Raw genomic sequence first — 23,031 nt, forward strand, 5'->3', positions numbered from 1 at the left:
AAATCACATATATGCATATGTATATTCATACATAAATATACCTTGCTGAAATATTAGGACCTGGTAACTGTCACAGCATTTCAAGGATGACACTGTTTCCCCAGTTCAGTCTTTTTTTTTTAAGCTTCTGTTGTATTTCATAGAAACAAATCAGTTTAAAACCAGAACAAATCCCTGCAACTAAAATGTCTTTAAACAAAACAGGACAGAAATGTAGCTATCAAGCCTGACAGCAATCAGGCCTGAAATCTTTTATCTGCCTACACCCAAAGTAGATTTTACTGATTTTTATCAAGGCTAATTCTCTGACTCCAGACTTTGGAGTTTACAGAGATCTCTGTAAGTTTTTATAAACATCCTTAAAGGCAAGTTTATGCAACAGAATCAAGTCTCAGTCTGGCCTCCCTGACAAGTAATTAGTTTAGAAGCATTTAAATAACCCAAGCTTGTAAGCATTTAAAATACTAGTTTACTAAACTATGCAGCCAGTTTACAAACGTGCTCTCTAGGAGGCAAAAGCAAAGCCTCCTGATCACCCAAACACGCACATTCCCTAAAGCTGCAGGCATTTTGCAGGTTGTATCTGGACAAGTACATTATTTATCTACTTTATGTACCGAACACACCACATCTGCGACTTGTTGAATTACTTGCTGTCAGCCCAGAGGAATGAGAAGGACCAACTTTGTAGCTACTGGTCCCATCTCCAGTGAGGGCAAACTTCTCTGGACTTGAAGATCAGAAAAAAAAAAAAAACCCAACACTTTGCCAGAGGAAACGAAGGCCTCTTTTGCCTCAAGAGCAGCGTAGAGACTGGAAATCTGTCATCATTAGACAAAATACTTCACTGCATGCCCTACATAATTTCCAAATATAAGTGAGGTGAACCAGCCTACTGTATGTAAAACTGGTCTCTACAGCTGTTGAGTCATGTCCTACACTGACTTAAAAAGAACTCTGAAACCGACCCATGCTCCACATATGTAAACTCCTGCTTTCCCCTCTCAAATTCTCCTCCACAGTGCGGGAAAAACCCAAATATTTTTGGAGCTGGACAAACTACAGTCACAAGTGTGCAAAACATTTCCAATTAAACAAAACAGGCAGTGGAGATTCAAACTTTGGTGACAATCAACGTTATCTACAGGTGAAGAAACATTAAGCATTTAACATCGATGAACAATTCCACTGTAACTTTAAGTTACATTGGGTGGGAAAACAGATGAAAAGCAAGTGTCTTACTATTCAGAGGGAAAAAAAAGCACTAGATTGCAAGCAGTACAATATCACAGGACTCTGAAGCATCCAACAATCTAGAAACTTTACATCCAGTGTATCCAGAAGCTCTATTTACAAATAGCCTCAAAGGAGTAAAGAGAAAGGACTGAAGAGTTTTGTTGTTCTCTTTAATGGAATAAGGGTTACCTGTTACTTTTTTATAACAGAGTGTTTGCAATCAAGATTGACTTGCACAGAAAGCAATAAGTGAATATACCCTCTATCTTGCTAAAGCATGCTTCTCCCAGGAGATAAAAGATCAAAGAACCCAAGACATTCTGTAATGGACTTCCTGAAATGGCATTAATAAAATATGTAGTACTGTAATCTTGTGTGTATGTAGTTGTCTTCTTTTAAAAACACAAAAACAAAACAAAACCCCCCAAAAACACAAAAAACATAACCACAAAACCAACCAAATTACGGTATTCAGAAACTTTAATAAGACAATTAGATAAACACGGAAAGCAGGCATGCTGACAAACAGCTGTAGCATCTTCCGTGCTAGACAGAATTGCATCAATTTGTAACAAAGTGATTTCTCTCACACTTTGGAAATTTATTGCTTCTAAAAGGTATCTTCTTTGATGAAAACCAAAGCAACTAAACGAACTACCTAAAGCAATTGGCCTAAAGTCACATTCTGAGACTGGAATCAAGTATGCAACAGTTCCTACCTAATTGTACTTCAGTCTTACTCTCATGAAACAGGAAAAAGGGGTAAGTAAAGGGAAAATGCTTCACATACGACATTCCTAAAAGACTAAGCAAGTTTTATTCATTAGTCTTTCTTAACTTTTCTGAAAAGGAAGCCTCTTTTATCACTATAAATGCTGCAACTTAAGATTCATATGATCTTCTACAAATGCATAAAAGCAGTCTTAGTTTTTAACAAAAGAAATTAAAATCATGAGCCTGTTTCATTCTGTTTCTCTTCTGTTTCAAAGAAAAAAATCTTTCATTGAGCTCAAGGAAAACACATTGCTTGAGCTCTATTTCCCCAAACAAGGGTTTACTTTTTAATGGACATTTGCTATAAATACTCTATGAGCAGTAACACACTAAAAGCTATTCAGAGTTATGTACCAATCTGCAAGCTGTGTTGCAGATTCTGTAATGCTCTTCCCTGTTAAGGCAACTCTGAACTACTGCCTCAGCTTAATTAGGTCTGTGGATAGGACTTCACAGGGAAGACATACTGGGCAATCCTTTTTGGAAAACAACCACCCTATATCTCTGCACTTTCTTGAAGAAATGCCTCTGGGCTCTATAGATAAGGACAACCAAAAAAAGCCCCACATCACAATCTTCCACATTAACACGGCTCTGCAGTTTCAGATGGATACAACTTAATCCAGCACCAGTGCATACACTATCACGTACTGTTAAGCACCTAAATTTCTACTCCAGTTCAGAGTATTATTCATACAGGAAAAAGTCTACACAGAATTTGTTAACTTCTGAAAGTCTTTTTCACTAACAGGAGTAAAAAATTTAAAATTAAAATGCTGTATTAACATGTATCTAAACAGAATTTTGGAAGTTAACCAAATGCCAGAATTGAAGGAATTCTAGCTAAAGCATACGTGCACTATAACTTCTACAGGCTGGCTAGTAAGTGCAAGGAAGAACCAGCACGTATCTTTTAAAACCCAGTTTGCTTCAGAAAGCACAAAACAGAAATGTCATTTTCAGTACCAACCTAAAGAGAAGGAATCACAAAGAAGTCAAAAACACTCCACTTGAGCAGAGCTGTGGTCTCACAGCTAGTGAGAAGAAAAGTCATGCTGTGCTAGCATAACCTTTAGCTTTTACACAGCATATGAAAGCATTAGCAAAATTTTATAGAACATCTACAGGGTACCAAACTTTAACCAAAAAAACCCACTGGAAGTTATGAATCAACAAGAAACAGGTGAATTGCTAACACATAGCTACTCACTTGTTTATGATGAAGACTAAGCTGGCAACTTGCATACTATCTTATTTCTGAGACTAAAAAAAAAAAAAAAAAATCTGTGCTGGAAATGACAAATACTACATTTTTACTTTAAGTTCCTCGTAAGAAGCCTGTTAGGGCAACATCAGTAGTTCAGACCACTGATGTGAATCAGTACCAACATCAGAAAAAACAAAACAAAACAAATTCTAAATCTTCTTACTCAAACTTTTAAATTAATTCATGCTGGGAAGAAAGGGCAAAATTCTTCCTTAAATACTTAGAAAGCACAGACACAAGACGACTTCAAATACTGAGGTATCTGAAATCTTAAGACCTGGAACACAAGTAAAGAGCTCACAAACAGTTAAAGAAAAAAATCCCATGAATTATCTGTATTTGCCAACACAGGATGGAGAGAATCAAATTTTTATATTATGTTACCAGTATTATTAACTATAAACCTAATTTTCCATTTTGGAAAAAAAAAAAAAAATTAAGATTTTCAAATGAATGTTTAAGCCTGTTCCTTCTACATAGATCATCCATAAGAAATTTGTAGGGCAAACTTTCAGAAAAATTTCACATTGAAACTGATACTCCTGGAAGTCTCAAACCCTCCTTAAATTGAACACCTTAAATGGGCTATTAAATATAAAATGACAAGCAACAGTTTAGAAAATAAGGTTTAATTAAAACGTTCTAAGTTGCTTTAAGATCAATCAAGGTTGCCAAATAATACGAATTATTTATGGTTAAGATGCCACACATTTGTTTTTAGACAAGTAAGCCCCTTCCCCGGATATTTATGGATGAACTGTCACGGTCGGTGTTTGAAATGCTTCTACTAAAAAAGAAACACCTTATCACCATCTCATCCTATTTTAGCAAGCACTACGAAAATATTTAATCTGACCCTCTGTTAAAAAGTCCTAGAAAATACACTCTGACTTACGTGCCAGTAGGGTCATATACTTATGCATTTTTAAGGTGCTTGTTTGTATTTAAAGGTAACTTTTTCTGTTATACTAATAAAAGATGACTGAGCAAGAAGTAGAAGTGTGCCATACTTTAAAGAACTAAATTGTAGCATTCTAATGACTATAACCAGCATGCAAAGATCAATCAACAAAACCTGCTCCATCACTCTTGCAGAACATGGGAATTCTTTCGTTTGTGCAATAGCACTCTAGAATTTAAATGCCTCTACCCTGTGAAATGTGTTGAACATCAGATATCCTAACTGCAATGTAATTGCATGTTCTGATCTTTTCAGAAGGGTCTACAGAGTACTACAAATCTTACATATACTGTTTGGGATGTTAATTTTAATTATTCTACTAAGGCTTTATAAGGGGAAAACAGACTTTCAGAGGAACCTGGATTAAAGCCAACTAATACAACAAGTAAACAGATCACAGGTCGTGTTATTCATGCTCTGCCACAGTAGTTATCACACCTGAAACTTTCAATATTAATAGTCACTTCCACTAATTTGAGAAGTGCATATGAAGAACAAGCTAAAAAGTTAGGGTTTTTTCTTTCTAGATTTTAGAAAGTTAGCTACTAACGTCTGACTGTATTTAACTGCATGCTGTATTACATTGTTGCTACACGAACCAATAACTACTGGCAGGTTTAAACAAGCAAGAGAGCAGGAAAAAGTACAGGGATAGTATTTAAAAGTTCAGAGAAAAAACAGTCCCAACAGAAACCTGAACAGACTTACCATGGATTCTGTTCTTCCAACAACAGAAAACCACATTTTGATCTCCGGGACTACAGATCCTTGAAAGAAAAAAAACAATTCTCCACTTCTCTTTCAGCCCTCAACAGCAACCACCGCTCTAGTCTGCTGGATTTTCCAAGATACCCATCAAGATAACTCAGAGCTGGATGCTATGACACAGTGTAGCATTTATCAACACCAGCTATAACCAATACAATATTCAGGCTCTTACGTAATCAGTTATGCTGTTCTGACTTCCATTTACTTTAGACGCTTTATTAAACTTTGAAAACTGCTAGGAAAAAAAAGGAGCCCTTTTGTACAAAAGACAAAAAACCTCCAAATTAAACAGGAAGTAGTGTGCTGGCCCACAGATGGCTGAGAAGTCACATGCGAAAGCCCCCAAAAAGTGATATATTTTTAAAGTAAACTGCATGCACACGCTGCTTCCAAATCATCTGGATTTCATAAAAACTTAACCGCAATGTGGTTGGGAGTCAGGCAGCTTTTAACATCAAAACATCTTTCAGGGTTAGAGCAACCGAAGTCTGCACACAACCTCAAAAAGCAATACTGTTCCCGATGCTCGACCACTCCTACCAGCTACATTTCCATATACCTATTACTAAAGCTACTGCTAATAACGCTACAGGAGTAGTACTGTAAGAAAACATGCAACACCTACAAAAGTTTAGAACAAGAAGTTACCTTTCTGGATCACACTTGAAGCTATGTAATTTAACTTTAAATAAAAATCTGTGTAAAGTATTCACTTTAAGAAACGCTGTTAGGTATTTTCCCAATTTAAAAGAACCAAACCAAAAGCCCAACAAACGCAACACTGTTTACAGTGCTCTGGCAGCTAACAGTTGTTTCGCAAGTACAGTTGTTTCCTCTGGCATGTATGCATACAGCGTACACTGTTGCTCACAGGGGCTGTCCTGCCTCAGAAAACACCCTTACAGCAGAGTGAGGTGAACTCGGTGATGCACAGCATTTCTGTGCTCCCCGGGCACTCCTGGCAGGCCTTTAAAACTCCTATTTCACAGCTACTCATATTTTATTTAATTAGAAGTAATGTGCTTTAACATTTTACCTACCATTAGGTGGAAAGAGGATCAAATACAGGGTTCCCCAGGGACCTAACACTTTCATATACTCCTTGACTCATCTCTTTTTGGTTTGGTTTTGTTCTCACTTTAACGTCGATGTGTTTGCAGTCACCTAGTACCACAATCTGAAACCATCTATCATAAGGATAAGCAGGTGCACAGCACTTCAATGCAAGTTGCATCACTTCCCTGCTTGTATAACCTAAGCTTCAAGTGCAATCACCTTTTTTGATTGCGGCAAAGAAGGTGTGACAATCACTTGGTTATCAAGAACATTTGGTGTGGAAAGGCTATGTAAGGTATGGTATCAAATTTCACCATTAAAAACTCTTAATTCTCAGAGACTTTATCTACAAACCCCTGCAAACTAATAAAACCTCAATGAATTATCAAATGATAAATTTGTTAGATGTTTCCTCAGAGACGAGCACAGATTACTAGGGAAGTGTAGAACTTTTTGCAACAGGTAGAAAAGCAGTCAGTAGGGACTTTATTTTTTTTTTTTTATTTACAACCTCTGAGAATCTGCCTATTTCACCCATCTCTAGAATATCACCAACCTACCTTTTAGCGAACTTCATCCAAAGCCAGTGACAAGTGTGAGAAGCCCATTAAGACTTAACAAGAAAGGCAGGTCAGGATTGACATGCAAAGGCATTCTCACAGCATGTTACTGACAGCAACAATTTTGTTACATCACAGGAAAAACAACGGTTTTCCTAACCAAAGCTGAACTGATTCAGGGTTGTCTTTCACTGATTAGAGCAGGGCCACCTGTTGACCAGCCACTGCATTTTCTTTTATTACAGCACTTATGAAGCGCTCTAGAAACCAATGGTTCAATAAATGTAATTGGGTCAGCAATCAAACTGGGATCATGTGCATGACAGCAGTAACTGTGTACTTCCGAAACTCAACATGAGCTTTCATTTCTTCAACTATAAGGTACTTTCATATGAGCATTTCATAGGTGATTTACTATCAAGAAAGTTAGAAAAACCTGAATTTATTCTTACACTTGCCTCTCCCTCTCATTTCAGGTATTCTATCCAGTTAATGCCTAGGAATTTTTATGAGTCTACTGGACTTCTTCCTGTGTTTTCTCCAGCCAAAGGAAAAAAATGAGAATTTTAGTTTTTATGCTGGTGAAAGATACATAACTTGAGACATGTCAGAAAAATTATTAATAGAAGTCAACAAGATAGGAATAGAAAGAAAAAAATCCACCCACTATTGCTAGCTTCTCAGTCACACTCACTCAATTCTCTAATCCATTCTGCTCTGGCCAGACTGAGAAAACAAACGCCTGTATAGTCTTCCTTACTCTGTTGTTTTTATGAAGCCTATTATGGGAAAAACATGCTATTAATTACTTACAATAAGCAACTCTGAACCCCTTGAAGTAATGCCTTGAAAATAATCCTATTTAACTACTACAGCAACTTGTTTCAACACAATGCAAGACAATTTTATTTCTATCCAACGAACATTCTGCTGACTTCAAATGAAGCAGAAGTTTCTATTCTACATATACTGCAACTAAAACAAAAACCTTCCTCTTGCTTATTTCAGATCAAGGTTTAGTACACAACTGTTTTAAAATCAGATTTCCAATATTGCAGCAGGCACACAGCAGCAAGATGAAATGCAATTGCTGCCTGAACCAGTGAGTGTTTCTGCAGCCACACTGAGATGAAGACTGCTGCTTCCATCACGTTAAAGAAATCATGGAATTGGTTAAATAGCTTGCAAAAAACTTTCAAATCGAGCTTACAGCACTGTTACATACTGCTAAGGGAAGTTAAGAGTGTCGGTTGTTAAAAGGACATATAGAAGCCAGCCAGCTCGAGTGAAAAGGGAAACCTTTTCCCCTGATATATTCTGCTTCTCTCTACATGAGAAATCAGATTTCACGGTTTAAAGTGAAAAAAAAAAAATTATTTCCACTGCACATTTTGAAACATTCAACAGAAATGCAGATAGCAGTCAGAAGTCTGATACATATTTAATCTGGCATATCTCAAGATCTTTGCTAAATATTTTCTTCTCAAATTATTAACCCACCCCACCAAAATAAAAGCAGAATATGGAGTTACATTTTTCAGATCTTGAATAGTTTCCTCAATGACTGCTGATTGTTAGCAATACACACCTGACACCCGGTATTCCTTTACAGCGATCAGATATAAATCTTAAAAGCCGATACTATGCAAGATGACCATTTCAAGAACAGACTACAAAATGAGTGAAGTTGCAGAAAAAAAAAAACAATAGTGCTGTTTAGAAGCAAATTAACTACGTGAGATAACTTAAAAGCAGTAAAACAATCATGTTTTCAGCCCATGCACTAAATGCTGAGGAGGACTACAGCATTCTGGAGTTTCACATACTACACAGCGAAGAGACATTAGGAAACACTTGTTCTATCTCTTGTATGCCATGTAATTACCACAAGGACTTTTGGATATCACCGTTGCATAATTTATAACAAGCTTAAAACTCAACGATTATGTCTGCTATGTGACCCAGTTAATAAAGCAAAACCAACCAACTAGTGGAGTCCTCCATCTGGTGGCTGGAGTTGTATGTGCATTCTATACATTACTACCTAGTGCTACTAAGAGTAGCATACATCCACAATTTCAGCAAGTCAGGGCAAGAGGTATACACTCCAACAAGCTACTTAATACGCTGTAGCTTTCTAAAGAAGCAAAACCAAAGTCATACATGCATCTGTGCACTATGCAAAAGATAAGGTGGTGTCTTCATAGCAGAAAGTATACAAACTTTAATGATCACATTTGAATTATTTTATTTATTCAAACTAAAAAAAACCAACCCACATATTTTATTCTTTATACTTACTATTTTTTTTTCCCTAGACACTTTTGCTGCTTTTCAGCAGAAGTGCTAAGTAAGCCTGTTTATTAATTCCATTTAATAACATGGCCAATTTTTGTCTCTGAAAAATGAATAAACCTGTAATAGAGGTTTAACCTTAAATGTCATAATAACTACAAATAGATTTTTCCATTAACATTTTCCACAGCAGCCTGATAAAAAAAAACAAAACAAAACCAACAACAAAAACTTTTTTCAATAACACTTAAACAAACTGACTTCCATACCTTGGCAGCAACAATGCTCAGGCCCATTCCATTTTGTTTCTTCAGTGTTACAGTGATAATTTCAGGTTCTTTCCTCAAAGGCTGAGCCTATGAAACAGAGAAGGGGAAAGAAGAAAAAAAAAAAGAGTTCGTATTCACTACCACACCAGGAAAAATACTGCGCAAAATAGTTCATCTACAATCAAAACAAAATTGTTAGTGCAACAGCAGATCTCACATCCTAAAGAATACGTCTGGTACTCCATTTTAAACACTTGATTAACATGGATTCACATTATCAAGTACCACACCTGCGTTACAAACACTGCCAAAGCTTTGAAGTGTACTCATTGTTTCTCCTCCTCTAATTTAGTGGAGAGATACTAATGATTCACAATTTGAAATCCAACAGGTCTATAAAACTGTAGTAACTTTTAATGAAAACTGAACTTCAGACTCAGTAGGCTACTATTAGAAAGGTGAGTGTGATCTACACAGAGCTCAGTTTCAAAGTACTAGAAAAGGAAGCACTTTTTAAGGTAGGAGTAGTCTAGCACTCCTGTGCCACAGATGGCAGAACAGAATCTGTTCCTATTTTATTTAGGATTTTTTCCACTAATTTAAATATAATCATTAGTAAACTAATTTAACAAATATACACACTGGAAAAGGTAAGCCACTTAACTTTGCCATCAGTCTATACTGAATTTCTTTCTTGGTCTAAGAATAAAAGAAATTCTTCAGTGAAAATTTGAGGAGGACTGCCTAGCCTGGGCAATTCCACAGACTACCAACAGAAGCAGAACTATGAGAATAGTTTTGGCTTGGGGAGGAGGAAAAAAAAAAAAAAACAACAAAAAAAACCACACCAGAAAAAAGAACGTTTACCTAGTATTTAGGTTATGTAGACATGTTGCACCAAGAGGTGATGTGTGAACTAGCATTTAAAGCACGGCTCAGACACCAAGACTGAAGACTTTTAGAACTCTCAAGCTTAGCACATTCAGTTAACATATGTGCACCAGAGAGAAGAATGATTAGATCAGGTTATTTGAACAGTCTTACACGGTATCCATTTCCATGGATGAACGAAGTAGCAGCATCCACTCATCCTCCATTTCTTTACAAAGCCTTTTTAAGGAAGACCGGCCAGAATTCTACTTCAGCTTTTTCTTAGTATGAGGGACAGCAAGTACCTAGTACAACTTCAGATGATTTTTATTTCCACCAGCTCTATAAAATGCTTTTCTTTAGAGCAACAAGGGAAGGAGGAAGAGCATGATGTCTCAAAAATATCTCTGCTGTATATTCCCCAGTCTAATGCCTGTTTACCAAGATACCAAGCCCGCAGAGCCTGGCTTATCAGTTCAAGACTGAGCTCTGCTGTATCAGTCATACAGATTTAGGAGATGCTTTCTTCTGTAAAGTAAACATGTTCTTCAGCCACTGCAGTGAGACTGCATAGTGTCATCTAACACATGTCGGGTTCTGAACAGAGTAAATGAAGCTTTCAAGTCCCTATGAACAGCAAGGGGCAAGTGTTTTCATAGAAGGCCTTTGGAACATAATTGTAGTTCCATGTTGGCCTTCCTGATATCATTGAAATACAAATTATAAATACGAAACTATTTCTGTTTAGTTGCTCTAAAAATGATTTCACATGAAGTCACCACATTTCCAAAACGAAGTTGTTCTGTAACTTTGACATTCTTGGTTATCATATATTCAAAAAAAAAAAAAACAACCCAAAAAAACCCACCACACCCACAAAAAAGAACCACCTTCCCCAAAAAACCCAACCCACCACAAAGAAACAACACAAACCAAACCAAAGAAACCCTGCAACATAAAAAAGCCACCTCACAGTGAAATGAAATCACTCTTTACTAAGTATAATGAAAAGGGAAACTAAACCATTTTTGCTGAAAATCTAGCAGAAAAAAAAAAAAAAGTACTGTATTACAATGTAATATTAAACATTTCGTTGGTAACTGGCAGTTTATAAATAAAAGGAGCTTGCAGCTCCATTCACATTATGATGCATGTTCATATATATTTTTGCCTGCGTTTAAAAGGCATTTCTTCACTCAGGGTGAGGGAACAACACAAAGTTTACTTACATGAGAATTATATCATGCCACAGCCTAGAAAAACACTGACTTACAAAAATCTGCAGATAGTTCCTGAAATTCACCAAATCACTGATAAACTACATGTCTAATGATGAAGCCTGTTCTTCCTAATAGGGATTAAAACTCACCACATAAAACACAGTGACTTGCCAAGATATCCGTTTCAACAATTATTCACTGAATCAATACTTACTAGCTCAGCATTCTCATGTGACAGGTGACTTTCGTAGTCTGCACCTTCAAAGTATATTGTCCACGTGCCTGGTGACCGTGGATGAGGTGTTAGTCTACAAAAACCTAGAAGAAAATGTAACATTAACATAGTCGTGGCATTTTCTTAAGAGATCTATTAAAATCAAATAGCCTGCCACAAGGAAATACCAAATAGCAGTATTTATCTTTTAGAATATAAAGCACCAGAACTCTAAATAAGACAGCACCTCAGAAATCTTCTGCTTTGCAGAGTCCAGCTAACCAGTCTCCCATAGATTTGGGAGAGGTGAAGCTTCACCTAGACTCATTACTTATTTAATGCAACTATGCAATTAAAAGTGGGGTTTCACTTGATTAGTTTTTTTGTTAATCGAGCAATTCCTAGAATTTTGAAAAAGGAAGACACAGCAGCTGAGAGGCATCCAAAATTCACTCCTAAATCAAGAACAGTAAGAATCCACATCACAGTCAAATTACAAATCACTCCATCTTAATACATGATATTCTCTGTGTCAGAGACGACCTTTCAGCAGTTCATTTTATACTGACTGACTGCAAACCAGTCCCTCAGCATAATTTAAGGGATACTTGAAAAGCAAAATTTTGAATGTCTGCATTAAAAAGGCCTTACTTGTAATATCTATACAGACATTTGTACAGCAAATTATTTATACTTACTAATTAAAGAATTTATTCTACTAGTGTCCTTTAGTCTCAAGACTACATCCTCTGTAACTCACTGGACTTTCAGAACAGTCAGTTTCCTATTATTTTTTTTTTTTAAATGCAAGAATATGTCTTTTCTATAAGTTGGAATCAACAATTGCAAAACTTCACTGTAGGACAGAGTAAATCTGCTTTGTTGACCACCTACTTTGCTGTCCTACCTACCATGATATTCCTGCGGAAATTTTTAAACTGCTTTTTAAGCAGAAAATTATAAAGAAATTATATAACAAAAAGGTTTCTAATAAAATTGAGTAACCCAAGATAAGGATCATGACTTGTTCATGCACTGTAAATGCTCTGACAGACCCCCTGCTTTACTTTCTCAAGTTTCTGTCACTTTCGTCCAACCACAAGAGCTCTCTACTCATCTGCAATTTTGTGAGATTACAAATGTCCAAACCATCAACTCTTATGCTGATGAACATTAAAAGAACTATTTTAAGCTCATGGGTTTTAACATTATACGGAAGTAGCTGATAAGTAAAAAAAGTGATGTAAATATTTAATTCACATTAGCTTTAAAAGTTAACTGTGAAATTGTTATAGTACTACAAAATTTATATTTATGTAACTTTTTGCTGCTCTAGCACCAAAATCCAAAAAAGCTCTAGAGCAAAGGCAAAGCAAAATTTCAGTAGGCACTAGTAACTCAGCACTGCTAATTTAGGACCTTGAAAGTGAACGAAAGGGACAGGAAGAAAGGGTAAAGATTAAAAAGTCCTGCATACTTTTTATGGGTTTCAAAAGTAAACACTTAAGAACACAGTATAAAAAGACTGAAACATACATAAAGAATAAGAAAGTGGTTTACATTTTACTAAAGTATATTTTGCATTCTGTGTTCACAACACCAAAAAAAAGATCACTGTAAAACAACATAAGAACTAACCTCTCTGACAGAGTGGATCTAAAAATTCTTGTAAACCACTTGGAACATTTCTGACAACATCACAGGAATAGCCATCTTCCGGTAAAAGAAAAGGTAGCTGTAAGTCAGGATCCTCTTCCAGCTGGACTTCTCGGCCATCACTGCGAGCAAGTTCATCAGCCGTATTTTCCGCAACAGTGACTACATTCTCTATCAATTCCTGGACAGAAGGCAGAAAGACATCGTTACTATAAAGCGATAATTTTCATTAAGGAAAAAAACCTTAACATTAAGAAAATACTGACACTGTAACAAAAAGGAATTTGGAAAATAAATTATCAGGTATAAAACTTCTTCGGCTCCACTAAGTACAGTCTGCACTGCTTTATTTCATTAAATCCCATAGATTATGTGGTTAAAAACTGTAACAGAAGCATTTATTTTTTACTTCAGTATTTTTAAAACATGTGGTGCATGTTTTTACTTAGTATGAGAGCTGTATTTAAAACTCTGTAACAGCTTCTACTTGGCTCCCAAGACCAGCTTACAGTTTGGTCTTAATCTCACCTCAGTTTACTGATGTGTAACTCAGAATCTGTAAACCTGATACAATAATTTTATGACTGGAGCACAATGCAGAACACAGTTAAGACAAAACCATGTAAGTGTTCTCATCTGAAATGTTCAGCTTCTGCAAAGTTTCCAGGGGGAAGTCAGATAAATCCAGTCTGTCTTTAGCAGTGCTCTTCAAGGAGGGCTTTTTAATCATTAAAAGTGCTAATTTTTAGAAGAGTTATATCACACTAAAATACGTAGAAGTAAATACACTTATATTCCTTTGAACAAATTCCAAGCCTTGAAATTTTTCAGATTTGGTAGCAGTAAGTCAGGGTTTAAGCGTACAAGTCTTTTTCATAGCAAGGAGCAAAGAAGTTCTAAATACCACTGCACAACAGGACCAACCAGCCATACTGTAATCCTCCCTCTGACACAAAGAAGACCTGTCAAATCTAGCACTATGTTTCTTTGGAGGTCCCTAAATAACAACAACTGTGGAAGTCTACCTATGTGTAAACAGGAAATATAAGCTATATTCTTCAGCAAAAGACTTTTTAGTTTGGTAGCCAATATATAAAAATACATCCAAACTACAAGTCCTCTCTAAACACCTTTAGAACTGTTGTATTAGTACCTTTGATTTAATAAACAGATGTATCCGAAGTTATCAAAAAACAGACTTTGTAGACAATGCTTTCAGTTACATAAATATTAGATTATCTTCACCTTTTAAGACTTTTTTGAGATCAGTCAACTATCAGAGTTCATCTTAAGAGTTCTTTACAATTCTGCGAGGAACACAAAACCTTTTTTGACTTTTGCCAAAAAGATTTTTCCCATGGATAAAACTTAGGATAGTCAGTTATCTTAAATACCAAGGTAAAAAACAGTTCTGAAAAAACCATTACATATATATATATATATATATACACACATACACATACATGTTCCACGACTTAATCTGCCAAAGGACAACCTGTCCGCTGCTTGTATGAAGGGATGCAAGATTAATGGATTTTTACATCCCACATGCAAAAAAAGCTTAAGTGTTCCTGCTTCTTTCATTTGATTTCTACAAATTATCAATCTTTGCTCTTTCTGGTTACACACAGAATGAGCTTTTAGGAGTGCTCTGTGCACCTCTCCTCTACCGCTGTATGGTATTTCATCCACAAACAGTGTAAGGTGCAGTGACAACTCTCTCAGCATGCATAACATGCATTGTTACCTTACTTTCCAAGTCCGTGTAAGAGATTTTTGGTAATATCCTGCTCGAGCTGCAGTGAAGTACACCCACCAAAGTTGGTGGCCAGAAGCAGGCTAATACCACCGATACTTCTTAGTGTATGGAAAACAGATTGCCCACTCTGACTCTTCTCTTAATAATTCCAAACCAGTAAGAATAAGATAGTGATTTTCAGCCAGTGTTTTTACTTTTACGTCTATATTCCTCAGGTACATTAAAACAGCACAGTAAGTGATAGTAGAGACTCACTGTTGGGATGAGTGGTTCATCTGGAGCACAGTGATAATTCTGCAATAAAGCTTGTAGCTGCAGAGAATTCAGCTTAAAGCAAGTACTGTTAATATTTGGAACATCTGCATGAGAATATTTATCCATGGTAAGCAATGTGGTTGCCTGGGGGGCAGGAAGAAAAAAAATAAATCATAGGAGACAAAATCAAACCAGAATGGAACCTTAAATTTCATTTCTGACTGTTCTTTAGATAAGAGATAGGAAAAGACATAGCAAGAATCCAGATTTGTAACAGAAGCAACACAAATATCCCCAAAACAACCATTAAATGTATCTCCTGTACCTGTAAGACGAATCAATACTAAACCTATCATAAACGAGGCATATCAATTTTTCAGCTGCTGCTCTTGTCTCTGTTCCAACATAGTTATAGCTCAGTCTTAAAACCAGAAACTGAACAGCATGTTGGCTACAATCACTAATTATTAAGTTAACTTGTAAATTTAGTATTAATGATACTGAAAACGTATTTTGTGTCTTTGCAGGCTACTTCCATGTTCCAGGATTGATTCACACAAACTACACTTGTCCACATGCTATTCCCTAAGAACACAGAATATACAAATACTGTCTTTGAATACACAATTATGTGAGAAGTGTTAATCAGAAATATACACACTCACCTGCACTATTCTGCTCAGGTGGCAATCAGCAGCCAATTCTAAACCCTGTTTTTCTGCCCAGGCTTCAATGTGGCCCAACTGTTGGCGAACAATGGCTCCCCAATAATGTGAACATAACCCTGAATCTGGGGCTGTAACTAATCTGTTAAAAAGCCACATGTTGATAAAATGAAACAGCTGGGAGAAGAGCTGTATAGTCAGAGCAGCATTCACTCTACACCGTCTCAACAGGGACATAGCTCCAGTCAACGTATGCAGCACATCATCTACAGGGATAAAACAAAAAGTAAACCGTGTTCACATATTGCTATGTACAACTGGTTTAGGCCATAAAAAAAATAATACAGACACACCCAAATCAGGTTGGTGAATGCTAGGTGGAACTTACATGTATTTAAGTTATACAGACTTTTGGAATAAATTTACTGCTCCATGGTTTTCAAGACTGAGCAACATTAAACTGGTAACTGAAATTGGTTTTTTAACTCCCGAAATGAAAATAAAGTCTTTTGGGGAAATATTTAGTATGCAAGTACATCATCGGTTATATCTGACACTTAAATCATGTCCTCACTTGAATAAACTCATTTTTTCTGTTATTTTTAGTAACAAGTGAAAAACTTTATATTCTACTTGTTTCAAACGCAATTGTAATTATTCCATAGCTCCTTGCAGTTAGATATCAAACTGTACTCAAAAATTTCAGCAGAAACTATTTGCATTGCATGATGCACTTGAACTGCAGAATGTACCTTCTGTTTACGCATTAGTTTTTTAAAACGTTACTCAAATTTCCTTTTGCCCGTTAGTGAACTGCAATATTATGTAAGAAGCAGTAGGGACCTTGCGTTAGCTTCACCAAGAGCAAACATCCTTATATGCTTCTTGGTGGAACGTAGAACATTTACCTCCAAGTCTTCTTTTAAGACAATACTTTTATCTAAAATCTGAAGAGACCACCAAATTAATTTCTTTAGAATTGAAACACAGGATTGTGCCTGAAAAAACTATCTGTGTAAGGCAGAAATCAATGAAGCAGCTAAAAAATAACTGAAATCATGAACATCATCTGCCTTTATTTCAGTATCGGTTTGCTACTTTTTCAGGGTTCATGTCCCAGAAAGTACTCTCTCACAGTACAGGGCACTAAAAATATAACAGTACATCTTTGTATTCTTCCTTCAGTGTTCAACACAGGAAAAAAGCAATTGCAGAAAGCTTAATACCCAAAAGACCAGGAAGTATATACAAATTTTGTTATAAATACTCTTCATAGTTGAACAGAATGACTGTACTTAATAGCTCGGCAGATCATCTTTACTTCAATTATTGAGAATGTCACCAGTTTCTCAACTCTTCCTAACATTTTATCCCCAGTTAATCCCTTCAAACTTGAGTATTTTTGTTTTCCATTTTCATCTTTAGTCATCAGGCTACATAATGTAGGAGGCTCTCACACTGTGCCCATGAAAAGCACAACAGGGGGTCCTATCTCAGGGGCCTGTGTGTGAATGTGTTCAGCATGGAAAGCAACGAGAAGCATTAGAAGTCTGAGCACAGCCACTGAGCTGGGATTACGGACACAGTGGGATAGCACACATGACCAGCATGCTCTTATGGACAGGAGCAGCCCAGGAAGGCTGACACTGCTTCAAAGCACTATACTATTTAAAGTATCGTGGCAGGGATCCTTGCCAGAAATCTGCAATGCCAGTCAGCTTAACCTTAGTGCCTCAGAGGCAATTTGTCAGATTGTCCCATAGCACCCTTATAGTGAAATTCCTAAGGACTGGATAAGCAGATGATAATGTAGAGAACTGGATGGACCACTGGACTTAGTGCATTTGTGGATACAAAGTCCAGTTGGCAGTCAGCTAATAGTGGCTTCCCTCACGGACTGAGGCTGGGACTGATACCATTTAATGACTTTATTAATGGCCTGAGTGACTGGATGGAGTGAATTCTCAGCAAATTCACTGACGATATTAAGCTGGGGGGAAGGGCAGTGGTATTTTTCAGCTCAGTAAGCTGGAGAAATGGGCTGAAAGGGACTTCATGAAGTTCAAAGGCAACTGCTAAGTCCTGCATCTGGGAAGGACTAAGTCTATGCAAATGGTACTGGCTAGGTGTCATCTGGATAGAAAGCAGCCCTGCCAAAAATGACGTAGAGATCCTGGTAAACATCAAGTTAAAGGTGATTAAGTAGTGTGTCCTTGCTTGAAAGGCAGCCAGTTGCATACTAAAGCTGTTAAGTTAGCAGCAGCGCAGCTAGCAAAAGGGAGGGAAGCAACCCCTCCTATGCATTCAGCATTTGTGAGGCTGCATCTGGAGCACAGCATTCAGCTTTAGACTCCCCAGCACACGGAGGATAGTGATTTAATGGAGCAAATTCAGCAGAGAGCTACCAAGATGATGAGAGGGATGGAAAAAAAGACGTAAAAGAGAGACAGAGAAGTGGATTTGATTCATCCTGGGGAACAAGAAGGCTAAGGGCACAGCTTATTGCTGTCTTCATCTACCTAATGGGAGGGTTCAGAACAAGATCCCTCTCAAAGGTGCACAGTGGTAGCACAGAAGAAAGGCAAACCAACACAAAAACTGCAACATGGGAAATCCCAATTAGATACAGGAAAAGTATTTTCACCGCGAGGGTGGTCAAACGTTGGAACAGGTTACTCAGAGATGTTGCGTCATCCCCGTCCCTCAGGGGAGATTCAAAACTCAACTAGGCAATACTCTGAACAATGTGATCTAGTTGCACCTGCCTTGAGCAAGACACTGGATTAGGTGACATCCAGAGGTACCGCTCCGAACTAATTATTCCATGGTTTTTAAACCCAATATAGATCATTTGAATGTCACTGCTGTCCTTTCTTATCATCCATACAAAGTTGATCCAAACAACTCTCAGGGGTTAGGGAAACTTGTAAATGCTGTGTCACTGTTGAGAAAAATTCTGTTTATTACTAATTAATTGTATGGTTTACAAGACAAGAAAAGATCAAGTAGTCTAACCTATTTTAGGCCTCTGAGGATTATTTTCCTCTGGATCATCAAGGAATGCTGGCATGTAGTTATTAAGCTCCGATTGCAGACAATGAACCAGGTACCTGGAAGGGAAGGGGAGAAAAGTTAAAATCCTCTATGTGTTCATTATGAATGCTTCTAAAGAAAAAGAGAGATTTATCAAACTACAAAATTCCTGAAATCAGTGTTATGTATGTGACTATGGGGAACCAGATAATACTTTTTAAAAAAAGCAAGAGAGACCAGTTCTCCCATACCTTTCTTAGAAACATTGGAAAAATAATAAGGTTAGGAAACAAACACAGACACTTAAATGCAGTATTGCCACCACACTTGTAAGCGAAGGTCACAAAGATATGTTGTCAGGCCAAACTTTGGTTCTGTAAGATTGCAATAACTATTTTTTCCAAACACATACACTTACCTCTATTAAAATCTGTCAAGAGTAGTATTTTTTAAAAAAAAAAAAAAAAAAAAAAAATATCATTTTCCTATTCTGAGCACAAGATCCTGAAACGGCCCTAGTGTTTTGTGTAAACAATTTTTTTGATTCTTCTCTTACCTTTAACTACAGTGAATGAAAAGCCTGTTTTAGTATTCCTTCTCTTCTAATAATTAAACATTTTCCTTAACATTGTTTTTGATAATTTATTTATACAGTTTACATTAAGAACTGAAACTAAAAGGGAATCCAATTGTAATCACAGATACAAAGGAAAATATTCCATGACTTTCTACAACTCCCCTTTCTGCTTCACTGGTAACATTTTAATGCAATACTCTCAACTGGTAGAAAACAAAAGCCACAGTAATTTTGACCAATTCAGGTGTATGCCAGTTGTAACCATCAAGTAACATTTGCACAGCAGATTTCTTTCTTTTCACGCTACTGTTCTGCTTTTTTTAATTTGCCTTCTAAATACATATTCCACAATCCTCCAAAAATTTTAATACATCCATTTGGAATCTTAGTACACATCACAGTGTACTTAAGTGAGAATTCACACACAGCTAAAATTCAGAAGTATCCTTTCGCATCCAGCTTGCTCATCATGTACAGGGAAAATACAGGGCCATTCCGTCCTAGCCACAGCAAAACTCTGTCTTCAATGACTAGCAAATTGAAGTAGCACAGAGTTGTTTCAAGACACGAATTCAAGACATGGTTCTGTGGCAAAAAGTCATAGCTTCATTAACAGTTAGTAATTTAGAGGTGCTATAAAAATTGAAAGACTTTGTCAAAATAGCTACTTGCTATACCCGTAATTCACCAACAGGAAAAAAAAGAATCTGTGGGAGTACACACAAAGTGGTTTGGTGCATCTCTGATACCTTTCAAAAGTTCAGAAAGCAATTATAAGATTTCACATACTACATACTGCTCTTCAGAGCAATACAGCCACCCTTAAAGCTAAACAGTTAAACCACGGTTAGGTCTCCCAATCCTGCCATGGTATAAAAAGAAGAATGACTATATTCTACAGAATTACATGAATCTACCATTACAGAAGTATGAAAAGACTATATTTAAATACTCTTCATACTACAAGTTGGGAAAGGCTGGGTATAAGCTATCCAAGGTATACAGGGACTTCTCTAAACACTAGTTTGAGACACACAAATTTGCTGAGAAATACTTGTTCAATAGTGGCTTGAGGGAAACCAAAAGAGAATCAAGATATGAACAAAAATTAAGCCCTTGTTGACTAGCGCTGCGCTCACTTCAATGTTGCAATCTTCGTTCGAAGACCCGTTCCTCAGAGGATTTCCCTTCCCATTGGACACTTCATTCAATTTTTCTTTTAATCAGTATTGTAATTGCCTGAGCTGATGAGCACAGGTTGATTTCACCTCAAGCCAAAACCTGTCTTCACGTTTTTAAGAAAAAATTGTGTAAAACATCCACTGTGCAAATGGCTATTTATGCAAATTATTAAATTAGATTATTATTAGAAGACCTTAAAGGATGCAAGGTTCATTAGAGACCCACAAATATTTAAGCCTACCTATTTATATATTAACAGCAAAAATAACCTTTCCTCCCATCTCCAACAAAACCTTAAATTAAGAGGCAATCAACACAAACTAAATTTAAATAACATTTCCCTAAAATTTTCATTGAAAGCCTAAACTACCACAAGAACAGCTAACAGATGACACTCCTTGCATAGCCCAGTAATCCACGTTCATAAAACAAATTATCTGTCTAAAGCAGTAAGTCTAGCTTCTCATATTAAGTCCTCCTCTCAGATATTCAACAATACACAAAAGACATTATCGCTATACCTAAAATTTGGCAAAAATGTGAAGTTACTCTAAAAACCACAGAAACGTAAAATATGTTAAGCGAAGCGGAAGGTTGATAGCCTTACTTGAATGCCATTTGAACCAAGTGTGCCAAAACATCTTGTGCATCCACAGTAATTCGGCTAAGATCTCTGTCTTGCTTTATGAAATTCAGTAATTCAGATGCATTTGCCATCCAAAAGGCAAGTGCCCCAGCAATGTTCTTCTGTTTCTGTAAGTAGAAAGAAGTAAGAAATAATGCAGGGAAATAGGTCTCCGATAAAGCATGGCAGCTTAAAAAGGCTCCAAAAGATAGACCAGTACCTTCTCCCATTTCACCAAACATATCCCAGATACCAGATATTTGCAAAACATTTGCATGTAATATTGCAATTGCTGTAACTGGTAAGTTCAATTTTAACACGTTCACTGAACATAGGAAATTCTGTTAAATTGCCAATAGCCATATCAATAAAGCCACGACACAAGCATCTAGTTACATAGTGCTACAAGCTTAGCTGAATGCAGTATCTGGTAGTCTGTGCACTTTCAAGCGCATATTCACTACTGCCCACTGCCACTCTGATACTGCGCTCACTGGCTTTGATACCAGGTGATTCAGTATCAAGTACTGATCTATCTCACCATCTCCCGACCACAAATGCCAGGCCAGGCAACCTCAGATGAAATCCAAAGAATAGGAACCACAAACAACAAAAAAAGAAAATAAAGGGAAGAAAAAGAACTTTGGTCATTTCATATCCACATTGAAGTGCGTTAAGCAGAAATTATGGAATGCCGTAAAAGTTGCATAGTCAAAAAAGGATTTTAGTACTGCATGTTCCAGTTGCTGAATGAGTGTTATGAACTGTTCAAGTCCAGCTGTTTGAGTATTGTATTTTGATATGGAAGCAGCATGAGAAACTGAGCTAAGCCAACATAGCTAGGATCAGTTCCCAGCAAAATATCCTACCTGATCAACCTGGTCTACCTCCTGGAGAAAAACGGACGAAGGAAATCAAACAGAATAGAAGAAAGAAACTTGTGAACAATCATGATAGCTTTAGAAATCAAACACTAAATATGAAGGTACAACACTTATGTTCACAATTATACACAGATGCGTTAATCAGTAGCTACAATGCAACTGAGCCCCTTTTAAAAAATGAATTATTTTAATACGACTAGCAGCACAACAGCCAAGAACTGAAGTGGCCACATGTCACAATTAATTCAAGGAATGCCCTGTACTAATTGACATCCCAGACTAGTTGGTTATTCCATGCTCAGTGCACCACAGAAATCCCGCAGAACTTTTTGCAGGCAACGGGGTAACTAGCCATCCAAGTAACAGATCCAGGGAGCTATTTGCCCACACTGCTGCAATGAAGACAATGTACAAACACACACAAAGGGGAACAGAAAATCCCCACCAGGATAAAAACAACAACAGGAAAAACAAACAAACAAACAAACAAAAAAACAAAACCGAAAACCCAAACTCAAACATAACCAAACTAAACACACAAAACACCTAGGACAGATTTAATACATGGCTTTTCAATTAAAGAACAAAAAAGACTGTTTTAAACAAAAGAGAGTCAAATGAAATACCACACTCAGCTCCTTAAATGCTAGTACATATAAGCTACACTGAGTTAAGCAAACAAAAAAAACCCCAAACCCACCAGATATGTTTGTCTGATTATTTAAAACTGAGCTCTTACTTAATTCTTCTTAGCTTTCTACTCAGAAAAGCTAAAGCTCCCCCACTTGCAACACAGTGAGCTTAGATGCAAAAATTTGAGGTGTAATTTGCTGTTACTATTATCATCTTAGAGCCCAAAACCCCAAATTGCCACTGCTTTTTTGTTTCCACTCCCTTTCCAACCA

At 36.8% G+C, this 23,031-nt stretch overlaps 1 protein-coding gene across 13 annotated transcripts in view; it reads right to left on the reverse strand.

Moving 5' to 3' along the window:
- AFDN (afadin, adherens junction formation factor) overlaps positions 1–23,031 on the reverse strand; it is a 131,236-nt gene that overhangs the window by 33,250 nt on the left and 74,955 nt on the right. For 7 of the 13 annotated variants that reach the window (XM_086461042.1, XM_086461038.1, XM_086461041.1 and 4 more), the window contains 8 exons: positions 22,112–22,132; positions 21,225–21,370; positions 18,841–18,935; positions 15,826–16,091; positions 15,161–15,304; positions 13,129–13,327; positions 11,491–11,594; positions 9,187–9,273 (listed from right to left, as the gene is read on the reverse strand). In XM_086461042.1, the coding sequence (XP_086317168.1) occupies positions 9,187–9,273; positions 11,491–11,594; positions 13,129–13,327; positions 15,161–15,304; positions 15,826–16,091; positions 18,841–18,935; positions 21,225–21,370; positions 22,112–22,132 (1,062 nt within the window). The remainder of the gene's footprint in view (positions 1–9,186; positions 9,274–11,490; positions 11,595–13,128; positions 13,328–15,160; positions 15,305–15,825; positions 16,092–18,840; positions 18,936–21,224; positions 21,371–22,111; positions 22,133–23,031) is intronic. The other 6 variants (XM_086461047.1, XM_086461040.1, XM_086461039.1 and 3 more) reach the window with 1 other exon arrangement.

The sequence above is a fragment of the Leptosomus discolor genome, chromosome 2, assembly GCF_034619465.1.
Source record: "Leptosomus discolor isolate bLepDis1 chromosome 2, bLepDis1.hap2, whole genome shotgun sequence".
In the NCBI taxonomy this organism is placed as follows: Eukaryota; Metazoa; Chordata; class Aves; order Leptosomiformes; family Leptosomidae; genus Leptosomus; species Leptosomus discolor.